This window comes from Triplophysa dalaica, chromosome 3 (genome assembly GCF_015846415.1).
Source record: "Triplophysa dalaica isolate WHDGS20190420 chromosome 3, ASM1584641v1, whole genome shotgun sequence".
Lineage (NCBI taxonomy): Eukaryota > Metazoa > Chordata > Actinopteri > Cypriniformes > Nemacheilidae > Triplophysa > Triplophysa dalaica.
This window is the reverse complement of record NC_079544.1, coordinates 15,289,511-15,309,315: the sequence shown is the minus strand read 5'-3', so window position 1 is coordinate 15,309,315 and position 19,805 is coordinate 15,289,511. Positions and strand designations below refer to the sequence as shown.

The window sequence follows — 19,805 nt, the reverse complement described above, 5'->3', positions numbered from 1 at the left end:
GTTCCGAGGAGTCAGATCATTCTCTACAAGGAGAAAAAAATATGATAATTGATCTAATTCATGTGAAAATTTATCAGTGGCTAATGTGTGATTTAGAAAAAAATCTGCCAAAATAAAGAACTGATAACTAAGAAAAAAACATGTGGTTTTTAAAACATTATCAGGGTAATGTCACTGAAGGAGATCAAATATATATAGGATTAAATACAATTTAATTATGAAGCTTAATTAAAAAAAACTACTCAAATTTTTACTTGTAAACTGATATATTTCCTTTTGTTACTTATTGTGAGTCAGTTGCAAATCACAGCAGCTACAATATATATTTTTATATGTTACTAACAATGTTTATCAATGTACCAAAGAAATATGTGTAACATTTATTGTTTGTAAAATAATAAAATTGTCTACAGGTCAAATTTTAGAAAAAACAACAGCTATTTAAGGTAACACGTGCACATCTGGGGATTCCCCTGTCTGGGAGCTACAGCTTTGCATGAAAACCTTGAGAACGGTCGTTTTCTCACGCTGAAATTGTCATCACGTGAACAGTTTTTTTTTTCAAACACAAAATTGGCAAATAAGGAATTTGGCGGACAGTCCATTTTAAAGATTTAATAAATTTGGCGGATTTGAAATCTCTGAGATTTTACTGAGAGGAAAATAACTTTACTCACAATAACGGATATTTTTGACGATGGCGAATATACTACCAAACGACCGGGTAGCCGCTGAAAAAGTCGCGCGTAACCCGAAGTGTGCGAGATGTCGGAACCACGGTCTCGTCGTGCCGTTAAAGGGCCATTCGGGTCAATGTCAGTTCAAGCCGTGCGTGTGCTGGAAGTGCTCTTTAATCGCCGAGCGGACGAAGATATTAGCATCGCAAAGGCGGATCAAAACCGGTATTGCAAACGAATCTTCGAGCGACGATCGTCCTATTCGATCGGGCGGGAAAAGGGTTGCTGCGGCTGAGAATAATGTAACTATCGATGTGGACCGTGAAACCGACACCAGTGCGAGACAGGAGAGCGTCAAAGCACATGTTCAACGAGCTGACATTGACGGTAAAACATACACTGAACTTCACGCGCCAGTAAGGGGTCCGGTAAGCGCGAGCGCGGGTTACTGTGAGCTAAAGACACAAACGGGACTGAGCACTTTGGGAGGTTTGTGTAGTTTCTTGTTGGTAAATAATCTCAAATACAAAGCAAGTGTTTAAAAGCTTATTTTTACAAATATTTCGTTTAACTGAATGGATTCTCACATATAGCAATTTTACAGCTTGTTTCTCATTCAAATGTTAGGCCTAATGTTATTTAAACAAATTGAGAAAAAAATATTTTGATTTGTTTAGGAGAGAATGATAAAACATTTGAAAATGTATTACATTTTTTGTGATAATAAAATTAATAAATGCACTTTGAATGCACAAACCAAAGTATTATAATGTACCTGGTTTATTATTACTTTTCAGATCCACCACATATTCCAGGAGAGTACATAATTACAGAGGCAATTCCAAGGCATATTTTTCCGGGAGAGATGTTTGCAATGCCTCTTCCAATGTACCCGCACTACCCAGACAGGTACATGTGCCCTGCCGTGCTGGTGACCCTGAGATCCCCTGCACCAGGACCTTTTAGGGAACCTCTTGGGTTTCTTCCCTCACCTCCAGCTGCCTCGTCTCATCTACTGGAGAGTCCTGAGTCTCAGGTAAGATTAACAGGCATTACTGACTTGTATTGCTAGTAACATTAGGGACATAAGGGATATGTACATGAGTTTCAATCAGCAGGATAGTCACATTTATAAACAGTTTCTTAAATCTTTCTGGTCAGTGATAACACACTGCCCAGTTTCTAACTTGTGTGTGTGGGGTTTTTTTTAAGTTTCAAATGCCGTGTTACAGTCCATACCCCACATACCCAGTCCTGAGAGATGAGCATGGGCCAAGACCTCGCCACCTCATGGATGGAGAGCAAGGAATACCTAAAGACCTTCCTGAACGTACGTATAAAATAGAACAACATAAATTAAACAGTAATTCGGATTCTACTGATTGCAATAAAAGCATCTGTAAATTCAAAAGATGAAGTATGCCGGTACTCTCTGGAACTGCTACATGATATTTCTTGTAATATGTTAAAAATTCTACATACTAACTACACCTTATTAATATGTGATTAAATGTGAAAAGTTTCCGACATAATGCACTTCCGGTATATGCTTGTAATAAAAAAGGTAAATAACTCACTCTTGATATTCCCATATAAGAGTTGTCCTTTGTTTTCAACAGAAAGTCATGTTGGCTGTAACCAGGAATCAGAAATCATACCTGCTGATGGACTTTCATCAAAGAACACAGCATGAGCAAAAAGATACCCAGTTCCTCTTGAACTGATGCCATAGCATTTGTCTTTACTTGTGCAAGATATACAAAAACCTGTTATGAGTTCTACATATTTTTTCCAATATCAGCTGTATAGCGTTGTTCCGCGTTCTTTATTATGAAATTTTTATAGAAACAACATACTGTTTTTTTAGTTACCATAAAAGCGACTGTTTCTACATTTTAATTTAGTACCCAATTAAATTTTCTAGTTCAACAGTTTAGGCTGTCTATATGTTGGAAATTGACATGGGCATAAGTTATGTTCAATATTTTTATCATATTGCCTCCAGTTCAAGTTTTGTGAACATGGCAGATGTAACATTGAAATGCTATTTTAGGATACTGGTTCTTGATGGAGCTTGATTAAACGTTCTGTTTCTGTTGTAATAACCATTTGTTCTTAACTGAAGCAAATTTCAGTTCTGCACTCACCATTTAATTTTGTAATTTATATTAACATATTTGCCTTTTGTAACTGACTCCCATCAGTATTGCCTAGTTTGCACTCTTGAAAATAGAAATTAAGATTCCCAGAATGAACAGCTTGTTTCATTTGCTCATCTGAACTAAACAATCAGAATCCTCCAAACACAGCCAGTAGGCAGACAAACAAATTACAATCTCATTAATATTAATATCCTCTGGCACATGAAATTTATGAATTTTAAAATAATTTTGTGTATAATGAAAGCAGATAATATTATATTTATTGCCACAGATAATGCAAACAAGACTGTTCTCTTCTCAATCATTTCACTTTATTTACAAAAACACAAAAAGTCCATTATTTGCCATGGCACCACTCTGAAGATATTTTATTTGTGGGACTTTGGTTAGTCTGCTAAGAATAAAATCAAGAAATATTTTCCACACGTTCAACATTGAGAGGTTCTTTAGCCAAAATCTAAAGGTTTGGCTCTGGAAGTAAAAACATAGCAAAGCCCCAATTAATAGCAAATAGGAGATAAAAAAGAAGTCTTTTTAATAGCACAATCCATTTCTGTTAGATGTATTGAGAAGATACAGCTCATTTGCGTGCCTTCGTTTTTCTCCGTGCCTCTTTCCCTGGCCGTTTCTGTGCAGGAAGATGAAAAATTAATGTGGACGAAAGGGCTTTATGGAAAGAGAATTAAAAGAGGAAAAAAGAAACACCTACATTTGACTTTCCTCCTTTGCCAAATTTCTTCCCGCCTTTTCCATGAGCCACTTTGCCTCTGAATCCTGACATGTCGTCATGGCTGTCTTTGGTGTTCCATTTGCTGCCCTTCTTTTTGCCGCCAAAACCAAACTTATTATCCTTGTATTGCCTCTTTGCATTAGGACTGATGACAGATCAAGAAAATATAATGTAACAAAACATTCCCAGACATTAAATAATATTGCCACAGCACCTTTAGAAGATAGGAAACAGTGGTCTCATAGGCTTTATGGCATAAAAATGTAATACCATTAGGCATTATTTTGGTACAAAACTTGAGTTTTAAATAAAAAGTACATCAATGTAAATTACAGTGTATTTACAGGAAAAATGTATATAAAATAAAATTATTACTTAAATTATAAAAAGATTAACATTTACAGCTTTTCTAATTTCTGACAAGAGCAACATCTAACAATGTAATTAAACTGAACAACATACCCTTTTTTGTTTGTATGTGATTTGGTTGCGGATGCTCCTTTCTTGCCCTTGTCTTTATCTCCTTCAAGGAAATCCAGTTTATCTGTCATTCCTGTAATACAAATACACAGTCAAAATTAATTTGCAAGTGAGGGAATTTTACACAACATCGACTACTTTGAAGACAGGAAACAACACATTAGGGCTCTTTCACACAGGATCTGCCTTTAATTTGTTAGCTGATGTAACTTACCTTTTTGATATTTCTTAACTGCTGTCATCATAGCTTTCTTATCTTTTTGCCTCTTCTGAAGGACTTCTGTTTGAACCTGAAAAATTTCAAAATTAGGTGAAATTATTATACGAATACCAAGAAACACACAAAAAAATGATAACAGAGAGAGACTGACCTTTTTGCCAAATTTCCGCTGTTCTCTGAGCTTCTTGGCCCGTTCTGACTTCTCCATGGATGTTTGCTTAATGAGGAGGTTTTTTCTAATCTGGAAATGTTGAAGAATATAAAGAATGTAGAGTGAAACAACAGGCAGAGCAACATGACACATAATGACAATGTGGAACATCAAGGGTGACTGTAGTTTCCTTACCTTCTGCATTTGTTGATCTGACTTGGCCATCTCAGCAAAATAATCCTCTGGTCGCTTGGTAGAAATCTTAAATTTGTTCAACTTTGGCAGGGCCTCTAAAACCGTTGCTTGGGCTTGGCGATAGCTAAACACACCATGAACATTAAATATTAGAAATACATCTGTGAGCATAGCAATTTGTCCTCCAAGCATTGGTTGGATAAATGATCCCCATCAGAGATAATGGAAGCACACAATATCAGAGCTTGTTCCCTTTCATCCTAACAGTACACACATTTCCCCGCAGGATCCAGGTTCCATGGTTTATTATTGTGAAGGTAAACATTTTGATGCCTGATTTTCCAGAAAGCCTATAAAACCTTTAGTCTAAGAGTTTGTGTAAACCATGACAACACAAAGGAAGATGGTGTTAATTTATAATCTTAGTTATATTTATTTATTTATATTAGTTTATATAGGCTAGGTTTCTAAATATTGGGTATTTACAGAAATCAATACATATTACAATGTAACATCATAAATTTAAAGCATTGTCTTAAATATTCACAAAAGACTTAAAATAACAAGCACATCTGACCCAATACACAGCATTATCTCATCGAGGTCATTATCCATTCTTTACGAAATTTAGAACAATTATATTACACGGTTGAAATATATATCCAAAAGAAAGTAGCTTCACCATGCTTTTTCAAAGTGATTAAGCGAACACCTACAAGTACATCTCCCTTTGAAAGTCATCCTCCACGTTTATCTCTTCATTGCCTTCGTGTTGTTCTGATCCGTTCTCTGCTTTTGCAGCAATATCAACTACGGGGTAGTTTGTGAGGTCTAACCTTTCAACCCATGCCAGGTTCTTCTTCAGTTCTGTAAAAGAATTCTTCAGACCCTCCTGGATGGCATAGAAAAATATTAATAGGCTTGATAGTTACATACACAATGAGTATTACATATAGACAAAAATCACCACTGTCATTGAGATGTGTAATTATTAACTTGCCACTATTTAACTTTATTAAACATCAATATCGATGTATTTATATAAATTGCTTGTATCGTACGTATTAGGTTAGCTGTAAATGTAGCTTTATGCACATTATTGTTGGCTTTCAAATATTGAATGCTTCTTTATGTTATAAGCCGTTTTGGATAAAGGAGTCTGTTCAATGAATAACGATGCAAATGTGCAAAAGCCTAACGTTAATTTAAACCGCTGGTTACCCACCACATTGTTGATGGCCTTCTTTGGTTTATCCTGGGGAACATTCATCCCAGGCTTGAGTAAACCCTTGCCAAAGGCTTCTTGCAGCTAACCAGAGACAACAATATGACAAAACGCATAAAATTAGATGTTTAATAGCTGTAATGTTAACTCAAACTGATGATAAAATTGCTAAGGCAGGATAACATATTCATGTTACTTAATTGTTTACCTCACTGTCTGACAAATCGTCATCCTCTTCCTCGGATTCAAATCCTAGTTGGAGATCTTCACCTATTTCTAACATTTTGAAAAAAGTCTAGATCAAAATTGAACGTTATATGTATATATAGTAACTGCGGACTTCACAGCATCCCAAACTTCACGTGTGCACAGCAGTGTTTCACATGTGTGTGTTTACGATCGGGATACTGACGGAAACAGAGAAGGGCGAAGAATGGTTCCGCTACTAAGGAAAGTCTTCTCTAATTTACAAATCAAGACCACCGCAAACTACATCAGCTGAAAATGTGTCGCTAAAGTAGCACAAACTACTCTTCCTAACTGATTTACTATCCTGGTCGTTAACTGATTTAATTTAGAGGATTTTTGAGCAGACCAGACTGTCAGTCCAGCTATTTTAGCAACAACTTGGCCAAACGAGGGGCTCAGAAACATCAGAAAGACCAAAGTTATCCAACCCGGGAGAACATCATATACAATCTTAAATGAGTTAAAAATCAGCAGACTAAACTGCTTTGTTTTAACTCCAATAGGGTTGCCCTTACATCCAACTTAGGTTAATCATTTGTATTAAAATACCATTTTAAACCATCAGCTGTTTTTGTGTTTCCGGTCTGCGTTCTAGACACATCGCAGCGATGTTTCCCACCTGACACCCGGAAATAAGACTTGAATAACGCGATGAATTATTGAAACGAATAAAGTTATTTATAAGCCTAATATTAAAACACCACCGATGCAGAAATTATTTCCAAGGTGGGAAATATCCTAAATCTGAGATCTCTGAATTCAGTATCATTCCAGAAGGATTTCCGGCCGCGAGATTTAACGTTAACCTGAATGAATTATTTTAACAAGTACAAATAGTATAATAACAATTCTACAAATTGTTATCTTATACAGTTTCTGGGATTACTTTTGATTGTTTTCAGGAGAGATTACCTTTAATAAAATAAAAATAAAATAAATCAGTCTGGATCGAAACAAGCGCGCAGATAACACGTTGTGAGGGCGCCATCCTGTGGTCTTTACATAGAGGGACATCACCGTTTATCGTTACTATGGTTACAGTAAACCGTTGCAGCAAACCGATCAACTTTACAGTCCCGCAACAGCTAGCAGAATCCCTTAAAACTGTATATTTTCCAAACTCCGACAGTCTGCAGATCATTTTTCCAGATGGCTACAGTAGTGGCTCAATCCCATTACATTTTCGGATTGCGGACAGGAGTAAGAAACAATCTGTTATACTCTGATGAACAAACCGTCATATTTCCATGCGGAAACAACTGTGTGCGGTATAACATCGACCAAAAATGTCAAAGGTTTATTCCAGGTAGGTTTACTGCGATGCAAATTGTGAAGAAAATATGTTAATTCTTCAGATTGTTTATTATTTTACAGTATCATGTGCCATTAATACACAGATATGATAAGATTAACTAACATAATTACTTTGTTTTCCACTGTCTTTGTCGGCCCAGGTACAGAGGGAAGTCATGGCATGAAGGCTCTGGCCATCAGTACTAACAGGCGCTATTTGGCTGTGTCTGAATGTGGTGAGAACGCCACCATCACAGTGTATGATCTGCAGCACGAGCAGAGCAGGAAGAGAAAAAAGTTGTCTGGAGGAGAAATCCCTGCGGAGGAGTTTGTCTGCATGGCTTTCTCTCCTGACTCCAAATATCTGATTGGTCAGGCAGGTGGGCCGCACTGGACTCTGTTCCTCTGGATGTGGGAGAAGCAAAGGGTGATGGCCACAGTGAAGACCAGCAGCACTGGCACAATCACCCAGGTAAACTGAATTAGAAAATGTAATTAAGTTCAGTTATATTTCTTTGCCACAATGCAAAATTGTAAAAAAAGTGCCAAAGCAGTTTTCATCCATATAGAGTTATCATTTTGAAAATATATATATATATAGAACATATAGGATACATGGTATTTTATTTATTTAAAAGAGTTATTAGCTCAATAATTTGTATAAATAACTTTACCTGAAAGGTAAATAACTTTTTACTTTAATTTATAGGTGAAATTTTGACATGTTCTTTAAAGGCGTGTATTAATGAGCCTTTAGCGGAACATCAAACTTTTCTTATCCCTTTTTCTCATTCACAGGTCAGTTTCAACCCTCAGGACAACACGCAGATCTGTGTAAGTGGGAATGGGGTCTTCAAGGTCTTCCGCTATTCTGGAGAAGTCCTGAAACAGTCCAGCACCTTTAAACCAGATTCTCAAAACTTCCTCTGTCACACCTGGATGCCCAAGGATCAGGTGATTGTCGGCACGGAGACCGGTCAACTGATGTTGTTTGATTCGGGTCGTCTGCGCTGGGAGATGAACCTTACATCCGCACAGGCGGTTGAAAGGTTGGTGGAATACCAAAGATCCTGAGATCTTACATATCTATCCGTTATGAATTATACTCTCTAAAAAACAATGGTGCTACATAGCACTAAAATTTGTACTTTGCTCGTAATCAGAATCAGAAAGAGCTTTATTGCCAAGTACGTTTGCACATACAAGGAATTTGTGGTGGTGACAGGACTATCCAGTACACAGAAACAGCAACAACACACAGAGACCATAACACAATAGAATACAGAACACAAATGATATAGAAAGTAAAGCTATGTGTGTATGTTAATATGTACAAGTAAAAATAAGAATAAACTATTGTCATAGGGGACCACTTTCAGTGCTATATAGCACTATATCTTTTCGCTTCAGTGGTTCTTCAGAGGTTCTTTGGGTTGACCGAGGTGCTATTTATTACTGTTTCCGTAGAAAGAACCTGTTAAGCCCCTGTTTGGTTCTTCAGCGGTTCTTTATAGCACCTCAGTCATCCCAAAGAACCACTGAAGAACCCCTAAAGCACCAAACTATGGTTCTATATAGCACCGATATAGTGGTTCCCCTATGATTACGAGCCAAGAATCACTTTTAGTGTTATATAGCACTATTTCAGCAGACAAAAGAAGATATTTTGAAGAATGCTGGTATCTGAACAGCAGAGGATTGACTTGCATTGGTTTTGTGTCTGTACAATAGAAGCGTTTGGGTACGCCATTGTGCAGTACCAACATTTTTCGAAAATCTTCTTTTGTGTTCTGCAGAAAAAATAAAGTCATACGGGTTTAAAATGACCAAATGGTGAGTAAATGATGACAGAAATTTCACTTTCTGTGGAACTATCACTTTAAACACTTGAATAATAATGCACTCCTAATTGTGATTATTTTACATTTTCTGTATATTTAATTGCAATCTTATTGTCTAATAGAACAAGATCTCATTCGGAAATTAAAAGGTGTATTATTAAAATACTAATGGTATCAGTCTAAATGTGTTATGATTGGATTTGATACATTTTGATTGCGTTTTTTAAATTCATGTTGTCAAGATTAGCTTTTTTGCTTCAGACTGGAAGAAAACACAGAGTCAAATGAAACGCTGCCGACGACATCTGCAACATCCATATTGCCACGAGTGACAGCTATAGTAGGCTATTCTAAAGGCTTTGTGTGCTCCGCTGGTCCTGGCACTGTGTGTTTGTTTGAGAAAACAGAGGAGACAGACCAATACAAGAATACCAAAAGGATAAAGGTGCTATTAACAACTCATTTTACATGTTCTCATTAGTATGTCATTCAGTGTCATAGAGTTTTGATTATAATTATTTTTTGTTATATGTGACCCTGGGTCCCAAAACCATTCTTAAGTAGCACGGGAACATGTTTAGTATACCAAAATATGTCAAAATGATCTATTTTTCTTTAATGCCCAAAATCATTAGGATATTAAATAAAGATCATGTTCCATGAAGATATTGTGTAAACTTCCTACCCTAAATATATAAAAACTTTACTTTTGTGAGTGGATGGCCTGCTGCAACAACAACTTCAAAAGCAATTTTCTCAATATCTAGATTTTTTACACCCTCAGATTCCAGCGTTTTAAGTAGTTATATCATGGTAAACCATATACAGTATCAATGGATTCAGCTTTCAGATGATGAACCATAAGGCTGGTTTTGTTGTCCAGTATCAAATTATGTTTTATATGTACCGGGTATAAATGCTCAATTATTAATGCCTTTTGCCTGTTTTGCTTGTTTATTTGGTCATGTTTACTTATTTGAACTTATTATGCACATGGTTTGGGTAAGCAGGTTTTTTTTGTGAAACAGTAGTAGTTTTACTGTTTCTAAAATCATTTCTGTGGATGTTTCATACTTGGGCATGTAAGGCTCAATTCTCACTTGTCATCCCCAGATTCCTCCAGAGCCGTTCAGTAATGAACCCAGTTCTGCAGAAAAGCAGGAAATTAGCACTCTGTGCATAAGCCCGTCTGAAGATACTCTGTCCGCCAGCACAGACTGCGGCCAGCTCTACAGTCTCCCACTCTCCCTAGCCGAACTGCATAAGGTGCCATCAACTTTACCATAGTTATTTATAAATGTAATATTGCTTTACACATACGTTTATGTTGTAGTGATGTTTATGCTGATGTTCTTCAGAAGGGATACAGGTGCTAGTTGAACTCTTTTTGTTTTGTCAGGGTGATGCTCATTTTGAGTTCATGTCTCACTCGTTCCACTCTGGTGTCATCTCGGGTTTATCCACCTGCATTCGCAAACCACTTATCGCCACCTGCTCTCTGGACCGCTCAGTGCGCATCTGGAACTTTCAATACAAGTATGTTTAGAAATGCTTAAGGACAAATATGTGACTCTGGACGACAATTTTCGAAATTGAGATTTTTACAACATCTGAAAGCTGAAGAAATAAGCTTTCTATTTATATATGGGGTTAGGATAGGACAATATCTGGGGGAACAACAAATGTTTACAAACCTGGAATCTGAGGGTGCAAAAAAGCAAAATATTGAGAAAATCGCCTTTGAAGTTCTTAATCAGAGGCACTGTAGCAGGCCATCCACTCACAAAAATAAAGTTTTTATACATTTACGGTAGGACATTTATAAAATATCTTCATTGAACATGATCTTTACTTAATATCCTAATGACTTTTGGCATAAAAGAAAAATCTGTCATTTTTAACCATACCCTGTTTTTTTGGCAATTACTAAAAATGTTCCTTTGCTACTTGTCTTGTTGTCCAGTGTCACATATGTTGTGTTGGGCTTTATTTGATGTGACCGTCCAACTACAGACCTGTCGGTCTAAGCAGGTGTTTTCAGAGCTTCTGTAAAGTGAGTGTATGTTGTTGTGCTCCAGTGTTTTAGAGATGTATATGGAGTTCCAGGAGGAGGCCTTCAGCATAGCTCTTCACCCCACTGGGCTCTACATCCTGGTGGGATTTTCTGACAGACTCCGCCTCATGAACCTGCTCATTGATGACATCAGTACATTTAAGGAGTTTAATATTCGTGGTTGCCGTGAGGTGAGTCTCTATAACATGAGCGCTCTGATGGGTATGTAAAGCCTGCGTATGTGTGAACACACAGCAAAACTTTGTAAAGAATTCAAATAAATCTTTGACTGCATTCTGGTCAAAAATGAAAATTGTGTCAGATTGTACCAAACCTGTATACATTTCTGTGTTCTGCTAAACACAAAGGAAGATATTTTGGAGAATGTCAGTAACTGCTTTCTGGCTCAGTGGTTAGAGCATGGCGCTAGCAACGCCGAGGTCATGGGTTTGATCCCAGGGGATTGCAAATAGTCGGATACTTAAATGTATAGTACAATGCAATGTAAGTCACTTTGGATTAAACCGTCTGCCAAATGCATAATTGTAAACCGAGCAGATCTCGCCCCCCATTTACTTCCATGGTAGGGAAAATAAATACTACGGGAGCCAATGGGGGTCTGTTACTGATTTGTTACTGTTATAGGGGATCTGCTCGGTTACTGCTTTCTTCCAAATATCTTCCTTTGTGTTTAGCAGAAAAAAGAAATTAATACAGGTTTGGAACAATCTGTGGATGAGTAAATGAGGATAGAATTTTTATTTTAGGGCAAACTGTCCCTTTTACGTAGGACTTAAAGGGACAGTTCACCCAAAAATAAAATTCTGTCATTATTTATGTACCCTCGAGTTGTTCAAATCTGGGTAAATGTCGTTGTTCGGAGAAAGATATTTGGAAAAATGCTCGTAAACAAACAGTTCTTCGCAACCATTGACCACCATAGTAGGAAAAATTACAAAGGTTGTCAAAAGTGCCCCAGAACTGTTTGCTTTCTCACATTCTTCAAAATATCTTCTTTACTCTGGTAGTCAATGGTGGCAAAGAACTGTTTGTTTACAAGCATTTTTCCAAATATATTTCTCTGTGTTTATAAGAACAAAGAAATATATACAGAATTGAACAACTTGAGGGTGAGGAAAACGAGACAGAATTTTCATTTTTGGGAGAACTTTCCCTTGAGTTTCTGTGATATGCCCCCTGGACAAATTATGGGTAAATTATGGGTAATTTACCTTACATTTGTTGTCAGTGTGTATTTAGCCACGGGGGTCATTTGTTTGCTGCTGTCAATGGAAACGTGATCAACATCTACTCTACTACAACATTTGATGACGTCCTGAATCTAAAGGGACACAATGAAAAGGTATGTTTTAAAATCCAATTGTTTTTAAATGCAATTGCTTTTAGAGTCAGGGCTCTAGTCTGCGACCAAAATGTTTACAAATGCGATCAGTTTTTTTTAATGTGCGAGGTAACATTTCACAGGGTCGCATTGGTGCAAGTGATAAAAAAATTGACAAAAAAAAATTATTTTAACTTTTATTGTGATTTTCCATTGGTAAATGACGCGCTTGTGATAATTAAATAGCTTAATTCCCTCTGTTTCCTAACTAAAGTGTGACAGCGAGGCAGCATTTTGAGAGGCATTAAAGGAGGATTGTAAAGAGTGACAGCCTGGTTATATTTTTATACTGGTTATAATAACTGTATAAAGTAACAAATAAATAGTTTCTTTAGATTTATTTTCGATTTTTTGGGCTCGCAAGTGTTAAACCGCAAATTTGAAGTGGTCTATAGCCAACGAGTTACAAATTAACGGAACAATTCATCAACTGAGGTCATTATGCAAGGTCATTATGATTTCTTTAAAAAAGGGTGCAACCAAATTGTAAGTTGGTGCGACCCACTGAGAAAATTTGGGAAAACCAGTTGAGTGCGACCAATGGGGAAAATTTGTCTAGAGCCCTGCCAGTAACCAATAACTGTGAGATCAGACACATATAAATAGGTCTTCTCATTGCTCAGAAATGACAATTCAATTTATAATGTTGTGCTTCAGGTACGGTCAATAGCATTCAGCTCAGATGACAGCCGCCTGGTGTCGTGTGGCATGGATGGAGCTGTGTATGAGTGGAACACGCTCAGTGGTGCGCGTGAGTCTGAGAGCGTGCTAAAGTCCTGCAGCTACAGCAGTGTGGCCATTTCTCCTGACTCGAAGACGTTCTTTGCTGTTGGGACAGACTGCACTCTGAAGGAAATCCAAGACTGCCAGGTCGCCACAGGAACCCATTTCATGGATTGATTTAAATTTGCCAATGTATGTCTATGTGAATCAATGCAACGGTTATATTAAACATCATTTATTTACGCTAATTTTCTTGCCGTAGATTATCAAAGAAGTGCCTGTGGGCGATGTGGTTTGTACCACTGTTGCCATGCTTCGCTCAGGACGGGCACTCTTCGTTGGAACCTCCAGTGGGACTGTGAGGGTCATCAGATACCCTCTACCTATTCAGAAAGACTGGCTTGAATATCAGGCCCACGCTGGTCCCATCACCAAGGTTCTGTTTACACTTTTAACTAACTCCTTCTCTGCTCACTGTCAGAAGTCAAATGTATTGATGATGTCATTTGTCCATAGATGGTCATCACATTTGATGACCAGTTCCTTCTGACTGTCTCAGAAGACGGGTGTCTCCTCATCTGGAAGATCATTGACAAGGAGGGACGAGCGTTAAAGAGAGAAAAGGAAATAGTGTACGCTGAAGAGATCCTCATCACAAAGTTAGACCTTGAAGAAAAGGTGACATTTGTTTTTGTTCTGTTTTTAAGTAAATTCCAGTATTTGCTGGTTCAGGCTTGGATGCTAGCTTGTTGAATGGGTGTTCTATGTAACGCTGATTTTTATCCTTACATGAAAAAAATTTGATTCCAAACATTGAACTCCAAAGTTTAGAACACTGAAATCAGAAACTAGTTCTTTGTACCATTTATCTGAAGTCTCCTCTCATTTCAAAATGCTTTTAATCTGCAGAATAAAATATTGCGGGATCTGAAGAGAAGAGAGATGGAACTCCAGGAGGAGAACAAGTACCAGCTCAGCCTCAGGGACATGACCTATAAGGAGAAGATCAATCAACTCACTGAGAAATTCATCCAACAGATCAACTCACTTAACACTGAGAAAGAGGTTAAGATGACTCAAATGAAAAGCTTGTCTGTGTGATAATAAGAATGACTTATGAAATTATGGTAAATGAAAATATATTAAATATTTGACTCCAGGTCTTAAAATCAGAAAAGGAGAAGCAGCAAGCAACACATAGTAAAGTTCTTTCAGATATTGTGGAAAAGCATGAAAAGGAACGGCAGGATTTGGGTAAACAAAACATTTATATTAATAATCCGTGCTTTCTCCTACCATCTAAAGAACCTATTGTATAGACATTGTATATCATGTGCAGTATTTTTTTGAATGTTTTAACCAGTTGTGTTTTAAGCAGTATGGAGTCTTATTAAAGATTAAATTCCAATTTTATGTTTTTAATACCTGCTATGCTCTATCTTTGATCTTTAATCAAACCAGAGGAAAAATGTATTCTGGGATTCTGTCTAGATCCAACAATTTGGTATTGGTCAGTACAGGATATTTTTTGTGTTTATAATATTGTCTGGCTTATTACTTTAAAAGCCCTAATGTTAAGACTAAGTTATAAAAGTTTTTCCACACACTTCTTCTGTCCTCTATTGGTCGACAAACAACATTTTTGTTGCTCAAACACCTGACCAACCATCTCTATGATCCCAGCTGGTTTATGTCTCAAAGTCAGTCGGACTTATTAAAGCCTCTTTTCACAGAATCTAACAATAACCAGAAGCTGATGCTGGAATATGAGAAGTTTCAGGATTTACAGCTGAAACTGCAGAGGGTCCAACAGCAATATGAACAGCAGCTGCACAGCGTAGAGGAGAGCAAGGTCAAAGACCTGGACGACATAACACGGTTAAATGAGGCCAAGCTACAGGAGAAGATGATGATGTTAACCCAGGTAATGATAACTACCGATGTCATTGTTTTTACCAGTCTGATGAAACGGTGATAAAGTGGCATATAAACAGGAAATATAGTGAAAAAATGGCTGTAATTGTTCTCCCTTTACCAACAAAGGAATGTAAGATGATGTTAATGCAACAATGTAATAAAGTTGTAATAAAAAAGGCAAAGTTGTAGTCAAAGAATGAATTGTTCCCCAATCTGATCTCCCCATTGTCAGAAATCCTATGCATTTGCTAGCTAAAATAATTTAACTGTTATATGGTTCAAATTGTAACGTGTTCTATTTTCTCTCCACTCGGCAGTGTCAGGAGGAATCCCAGCAGCAGGTTCGGGAGTTTCAGGAATACATAAAGCAGTTGGAAGAGGAAGGAGACTTAGAGATCCAGGACATACGTCTGCAATACAAGCAACTGCTTACAGAAGAAAAGCAGACTAACACTAAACTCAAAATAGAGTCCGATACCACTAAGAAGTCGGTATGTGTGTACAGCTGTTTTCAGCCCATAATGGTGGTCAATTATTTAAAACACACTTTACTTTCTTATTGATGGTCCACATTGAAAGACTTTGAAAAGTTTATACAAGTTGTGTTTGTGTGCTACAGTTTCAAAATGTGCAGAAGGAAATTGAAAACAAGAACCTTGAGATTGAGAAGCTGAAGCAGGAAGTACAGAAGCTGCAGGCAGTGATCAGATCACTAGAGAAAGACATTGTGGATCTGAAGAACTCAGTGCAAGAGAGAGATGGGATCATACATGACAAGGTAACAAGTTACGGCATAAAACATTTTGTGGTTTAGTTTAAGACAAAGGTTAAGAAATTGTAGGCTGAATCTCATTTTTTAGTTAACCAGAAGAACGCATTGAGAGTTAACTGTGATATTTCATGTATGTTAGAAATAAAATATGTTTAAAATATATGCACAGGACTTTTGTTTGGAGAGTTTTGACGTTCTAATGAAACTTACTATGTACTGTATATGTTTGTGTTTTGTAGGAAAAGACAATCTATGGGCTAGTAAAGAATACTGACATGCTTAAAAATACAATAGCAGTGTTGGAGTTTAAGAAAGGATATATACAGGAGCAAATTGAACCAAAAGAAAATGAAATCAAAGAGCTGAAGGAACAAATGCAAGAGGTGAGAAATGTATATTATTACTGAATTTTACAGCACTTTACAGCAACGTTTATTAATATGGTTAACAAACATTATTACATATGTTCAAATGTTTCTGTTGATCTATAAAAAAACTTTAATTCTGACAGCGCATAATAAAATGTCTGAAAATAAGAATTTTATACTGGACCTTCATTTAAGGTGTTTTTGAAAAATACGACTAAATATTAATAAATATATATTTTGTATTTTTTAGTCACAACATACAGCAATTCCCATTGTTAAGCTTGTGTTAGTTTGTATGAGTTCACTGTTATTCTAAAATGTGGAACAAATATATTTATATGTGAGTAACAAAAGTAACAAAAACTTTTGATCAGTATTATAATTTAGATGTGTGTGTGTGTGTGTGTGTGTGTGTGTGTGTCTGTCAGATGGAGGGAGAGTTGGACGAGTTCCATAAGAAGAACACACAACAACAGCTAAAAATTGCTGAACTGAACCTAAAGCTAAAAACCAAAGACAAAGAAATGCAAAAGGAAATACAGAAGGTTTGTATATTTTATATACTGTACTGCATCCAACCAGGGCCCGTATTCACAAAACATCTTAAGGCTAAAAGTTTCTCTTAACTTTGCTGATTTAGGAGAAACCATTAAAAAATGATGGGTGTCTGTCCTAATTTTACAAAGAGTGAAAAACTTTTCACAAAGTGTTTTAGCGCTAAAACTTGCTTCTTAACTTGAGACGTTAGGGGTAGTGAAGATAACTCCCCAGTCACTAAGACGAACTCAAAACAATAATAAAATGGCTGTCACACTTGCAGTCTAACTTGAAATGTAAACATTTTAGAAAGATTTCACGACAATGAGCTTAACCTTAAAGAATACTAATATCTGCTAACTGTTTTTGAGACAGGCAAAATGCTGACAATTAGCCTATGATTTAATCATATCCATATTCACTGTTTGTTATGATAACAATACTAGCAAAATCCTAAACCACTAAGAAACCTCTTTGTGATCACTCGTTGTGTCCTTCTGTCACCTTCAGGTCCAGGACACATTGACTCTATTGAACAGGTTCAAATCTGACCTCCATAAATGTGTGGACAACATTCAGGATCCCCCAAAATTGAAAGAAAACATCAGAGAGCTTTATAAATACTACGTGCAGCAGTCAGACGCGGTATGACACACACATTGATGGTTATGGTTTTTATCTTTTATTGGTTATATCTCATGTGTCATTTTGTGATATAGGTAGAGACAGTGGGGGTGGACACAGACATCTTGAGAGAACATAACAAACAGAGAGAACATTTCGAACAGATCATATCTTCATTAAAGAAGCAGCTTACGAGAGATACAAAAGTCAATGAAGCCAACAACGTGAAGCTCATGAAGGTGAGAGAATTGTATTGTATATATTGAGCATCTACAATATAATCACATGGGCCCGTATTCATGAAAATCTTAGCGCAAAGAGTTGCTCCTAGTGAAAAAATTTGTAGAAATGTGGGCGTTTCCCATTAAAATGACAGATCACATTTCCAAAATTTTAGGAGTAGCGAAGAGGACTTTTAAGAGACTACAGAGATTCTTTAGCAGCAGAAAAAATGGATGAAACATGAAAAGTGAGAAGAAACCTGTTGCATGACAATTTCCATATTTTTCCATAGCTGCTTCGATGCAATGCAAATTGTAAACACGCTATAAGATTAAATAACATTGAATTGAATGACAGTGAGTTAATAAGACATACTAGATCGTGCAGGGTTCCTGTTTGTGACCGATCCTATTAGAGTCAAGCTAACATCTCCAAGACATCGCAGAAATGCCACAGTGCCAGAAATAGATGGACTGGAAAAATGCAACTATGCAGCAGAGATGATTTGGTTCTGTCACAACCTTCTATAGCGATCACACAAACAATTACAGCACTAACAGAAACTTATTGTGTCAATGTTCATTTTCTATCAAATACGTTGATATTAACAGTATGGTAAATGAAAAATAAAGAGTATATGTGTGTGCGTGTGTGAGTATGGTAAAACAGAAAAAAAATACATGTGCAATTTCAAACAAGGACCCTATACTTAAAGCGCTCTTTTTTCCTTCTTGACCAACTAACCAATCAAAGTCTAGTATAGCAATAGGGTCAGCCCCGCCTCCTCACAAAGATAAAAAGTTTTTTTTCTTTTCCTTGCGCAGAGTTGCTCTCAGATTGGTCCAGAATCACTTTTATGCTAAGTCTCCTACGTATAGGTTTTTAAGCTACAAGAAGAGCTTCATAGAGGATTCTTAGACGCTTTAAGAGTACAGCCCTGTTTCCTAAATTTGTAAAAATGTTATCTTTGTATTTTATTACCCGACTTCTTGTGGTCTCACCCTGAGAGGCTTGTGAATAAGTTCCCATCTATTCTCTTATTGGCTGTTTTTTCTCTCTATAGGAAAACGTAACTCTTATTAAGGAGATAAATGAGTTGCGTCAGGAGCTCAGCACCGTCCGCATCCAGCTGCACAATTACGAAAGTCAGAGCACCTTCAACAAGAGCAAGAACAAGATCTCTACTGACACTAGAGGTGACCTGATTTTCCCTCACATACAAATGATGAAAGTGATGATGATAATGTTTCCTGGAAACTAAAACTCAGGTTTACCTGTACAACTAATGTCTTAGATAAACAGCAACAAATATATACATCTTGGGGGTTTCAGCTGTATATTCTTTCACACTATAGCAACAGTTTCAGCAGGCAGCTGTGGCTTGATGACACGGATGAACTTTGAACAGGAAGCAGAGAAGATCATTGAGCTTCAACGTTTGGAAATTCAGAGGCTAAAGCAGGAGATTGATGGGCAGATACCATCATCTGGCACTAAATTACCACCTCTCACCAACTAAGTGTGATGATCATTTTCATTTTACAATTATGTAACGCTCTCTTAAACTGAGAACACATTGAACGTCTAATATTCAACACATGATTTAATCCTGGAAGTAAAAAGAGAGTTTAAGGTTTTTGAAAAATGTTCAAAGCAATGTTATGACATAAAACTAATAAAAGATTCTGCACTTTGTATGGGTCACTAATCAGTTGCATGTGTAGGTCAGATTGTTAGCTTTCTTTGACACAAGAACTGCTCTTAAGAACATTGTGATGTCATCAAGATCATTGGGTGCATGATGTCATTAAAGCAAAAGAAAAACATACCAAAATCAATAATGGTAAAATTTCAATTCGTCATTTAAATAATTCCAAACTGTATTAAACTAGAACTAAAAATGTTTATACATTTTTGTAGCCTTTTCTTTTTATAGACATTTTGAGCTTCTTGATCATAATCCA

The 19,805-nt window shown here is 36.7% G+C and overlaps 3 protein-coding genes across 5 annotated transcripts; 2 read left to right on the top strand and 1 right to left on the bottom strand.

The window, feature by feature from the left end:
- The first annotated feature begins 478 nt into the window (after positions 1 to 478).
- LOC130418272 (doublesex- and mab-3-related transcription factor B1-like) lies at positions 479 to 2,998 on the top strand. Of its 2 annotated transcripts, none has more exons than XM_056744322.1 (4): positions 479 to 1,064; positions 1,475 to 1,713; positions 1,890 to 2,007; positions 2,297 to 2,998. In XM_056744322.1, the coding sequence occupies exons 1-4, from the start codon at positions 698 to 700 to the stop codon at positions 2,368 to 2,370; spliced, it is 798 nt and encodes a 265-aa protein (XP_056600300.1). In that variant the 5' UTR covers positions 479 to 697; the 3' UTR covers positions 2,371 to 2,998. The 2 variants fall into 2 exon arrangements, with proteins under 2 accessions (XP_056600300.1, XP_056600299.1); XM_056744321.1 differs by having other exon boundaries at positions 481 to 1,166; positions 2,297 to 2,943.
- Positions 2,999 to 3,128: 130 nt separating this feature from the next.
- Positions 3,129 to 6,238, bottom strand: ebna1bp2 (EBNA1 binding protein 2). Its single transcript, XM_056744320.1, has 9 exons — positions 6,049 to 6,238; positions 5,841 to 5,924; positions 5,332 to 5,507; positions 4,616 to 4,739; positions 4,421 to 4,510; positions 4,264 to 4,339; positions 4,032 to 4,122; positions 3,549 to 3,714; positions 3,129 to 3,467 (listed from the first exon to the last, which is right to left on the bottom strand). Exons 1-9 carry the CDS (start codon positions 6,121 to 6,123, stop codon positions 3,420 to 3,422), a joined length of 930 nt encoding a protein of 309 aa, XP_056600298.1. The 5' UTR covers positions 6,124 to 6,238; the 3' UTR covers positions 3,129 to 3,419.
- Positions 6,239 to 6,382: 144 nt separating this feature from the next.
- On the top strand, positions 6,383 to 19,536 carry cfap57 (cilia and flagella associated protein 57). 2 transcript variants are annotated; one of them, XM_056744319.1, is made up of 23 exons: positions 6,383 to 7,395; positions 7,544 to 7,854; positions 8,181 to 8,216; positions 8,331 to 8,431; positions 9,485 to 9,668; positions 10,337 to 10,489; positions 10,623 to 10,759; positions 11,302 to 11,467; positions 12,526 to 12,639; positions 13,336 to 13,548; positions 13,664 to 13,837; positions 13,918 to 14,079; positions 14,311 to 14,466; positions 14,562 to 14,655; positions 15,135 to 15,325; positions 15,636 to 15,809; positions 15,938 to 16,096; positions 16,330 to 16,473; positions 16,887 to 17,003; positions 17,506 to 17,640; positions 17,715 to 17,858; positions 18,905 to 19,037; positions 19,197 to 19,536. In XM_056744319.1, the coding sequence occupies exons 1-23, from the start codon at positions 7,239 to 7,241 to the stop codon at positions 19,358 to 19,360; spliced, it is 3,519 nt and encodes a 1,172-aa protein (XP_056600297.1). In that variant the 5' UTR covers positions 6,383 to 7,238; the 3' UTR covers positions 19,361 to 19,536. The 2 variants fall into 2 exon arrangements, with proteins under 2 accessions (XP_056600297.1, XP_056600296.1); XM_056744318.1 differs by having other exon boundaries at positions 8,181 to 8,431.
- Positions 19,537 to 19,805: the final 269 nt, after the last annotated feature.

Excerpts from the sequence above, each read along its gene's own strand:
- ebna1bp2 (XM_056744320.1), bottom strand. The coding sequence starts at position 6,123 with ATGTTAGAAATAGGTGAAGATCTCCAACTAGGATTTGAATCCGAGGAA. Across the intron at positions 4,511-4,615 it reads CAGATCAACAAATGCAGAAG|ATTAGAAAAAACCTCCTCAT; the intron begins GTAAGGAAACTA and ends CAACATTTCCAG. Across the intron at positions 4,340-4,420 it reads AGCGGAAATTTGGCAAAAAG|GTTCAAACAGAAGTCCTTCA; the intron begins GTCAGTCTCTCT and ends GAAATTTTTCAG.
- LOC130418272 (XM_056744321.1), top strand. The coding sequence starts at position 698 with ATGGCGAATATACTACCAAACGACCGGGTAGCCGCTGAAAAAGTCGCG. Across the intron at positions 1,167-1,474 it reads GGGACTGAGCACTTTGGGAG|ATCCACCACATATTCCAGGA; the intron begins GTTTGTGTAGTT and ends ATTACTTTTCAG. Across the intron at positions 2,008-2,296 it reads ACCTAAAGACCTTCCTGAAC|AAAGTCATGTTGGCTGTAAC; the intron begins GTACGTATAAAA and ends TGTTTTCAACAG.
- cfap57 (XM_056744318.1), top strand. The coding sequence starts at position 7,239 with ATGGCTACAGTAGTGGCTCAATCCCATTACATTTTCGGATTGCGGACA. Across the intron at positions 17,004-17,505 it reads TGCAAAAGGAAATACAGAAG|GTCCAGGACACATTGACTCT; the intron begins GTTTGTATATTT and ends TGTCACCTTCAG. Across the intron at positions 17,641-17,714 it reads ACGTGCAGCAGTCAGACGCG|GTAGAGACAGTGGGGGTGGA; the intron begins GTATGACACACA and ends TTTGTGATATAG.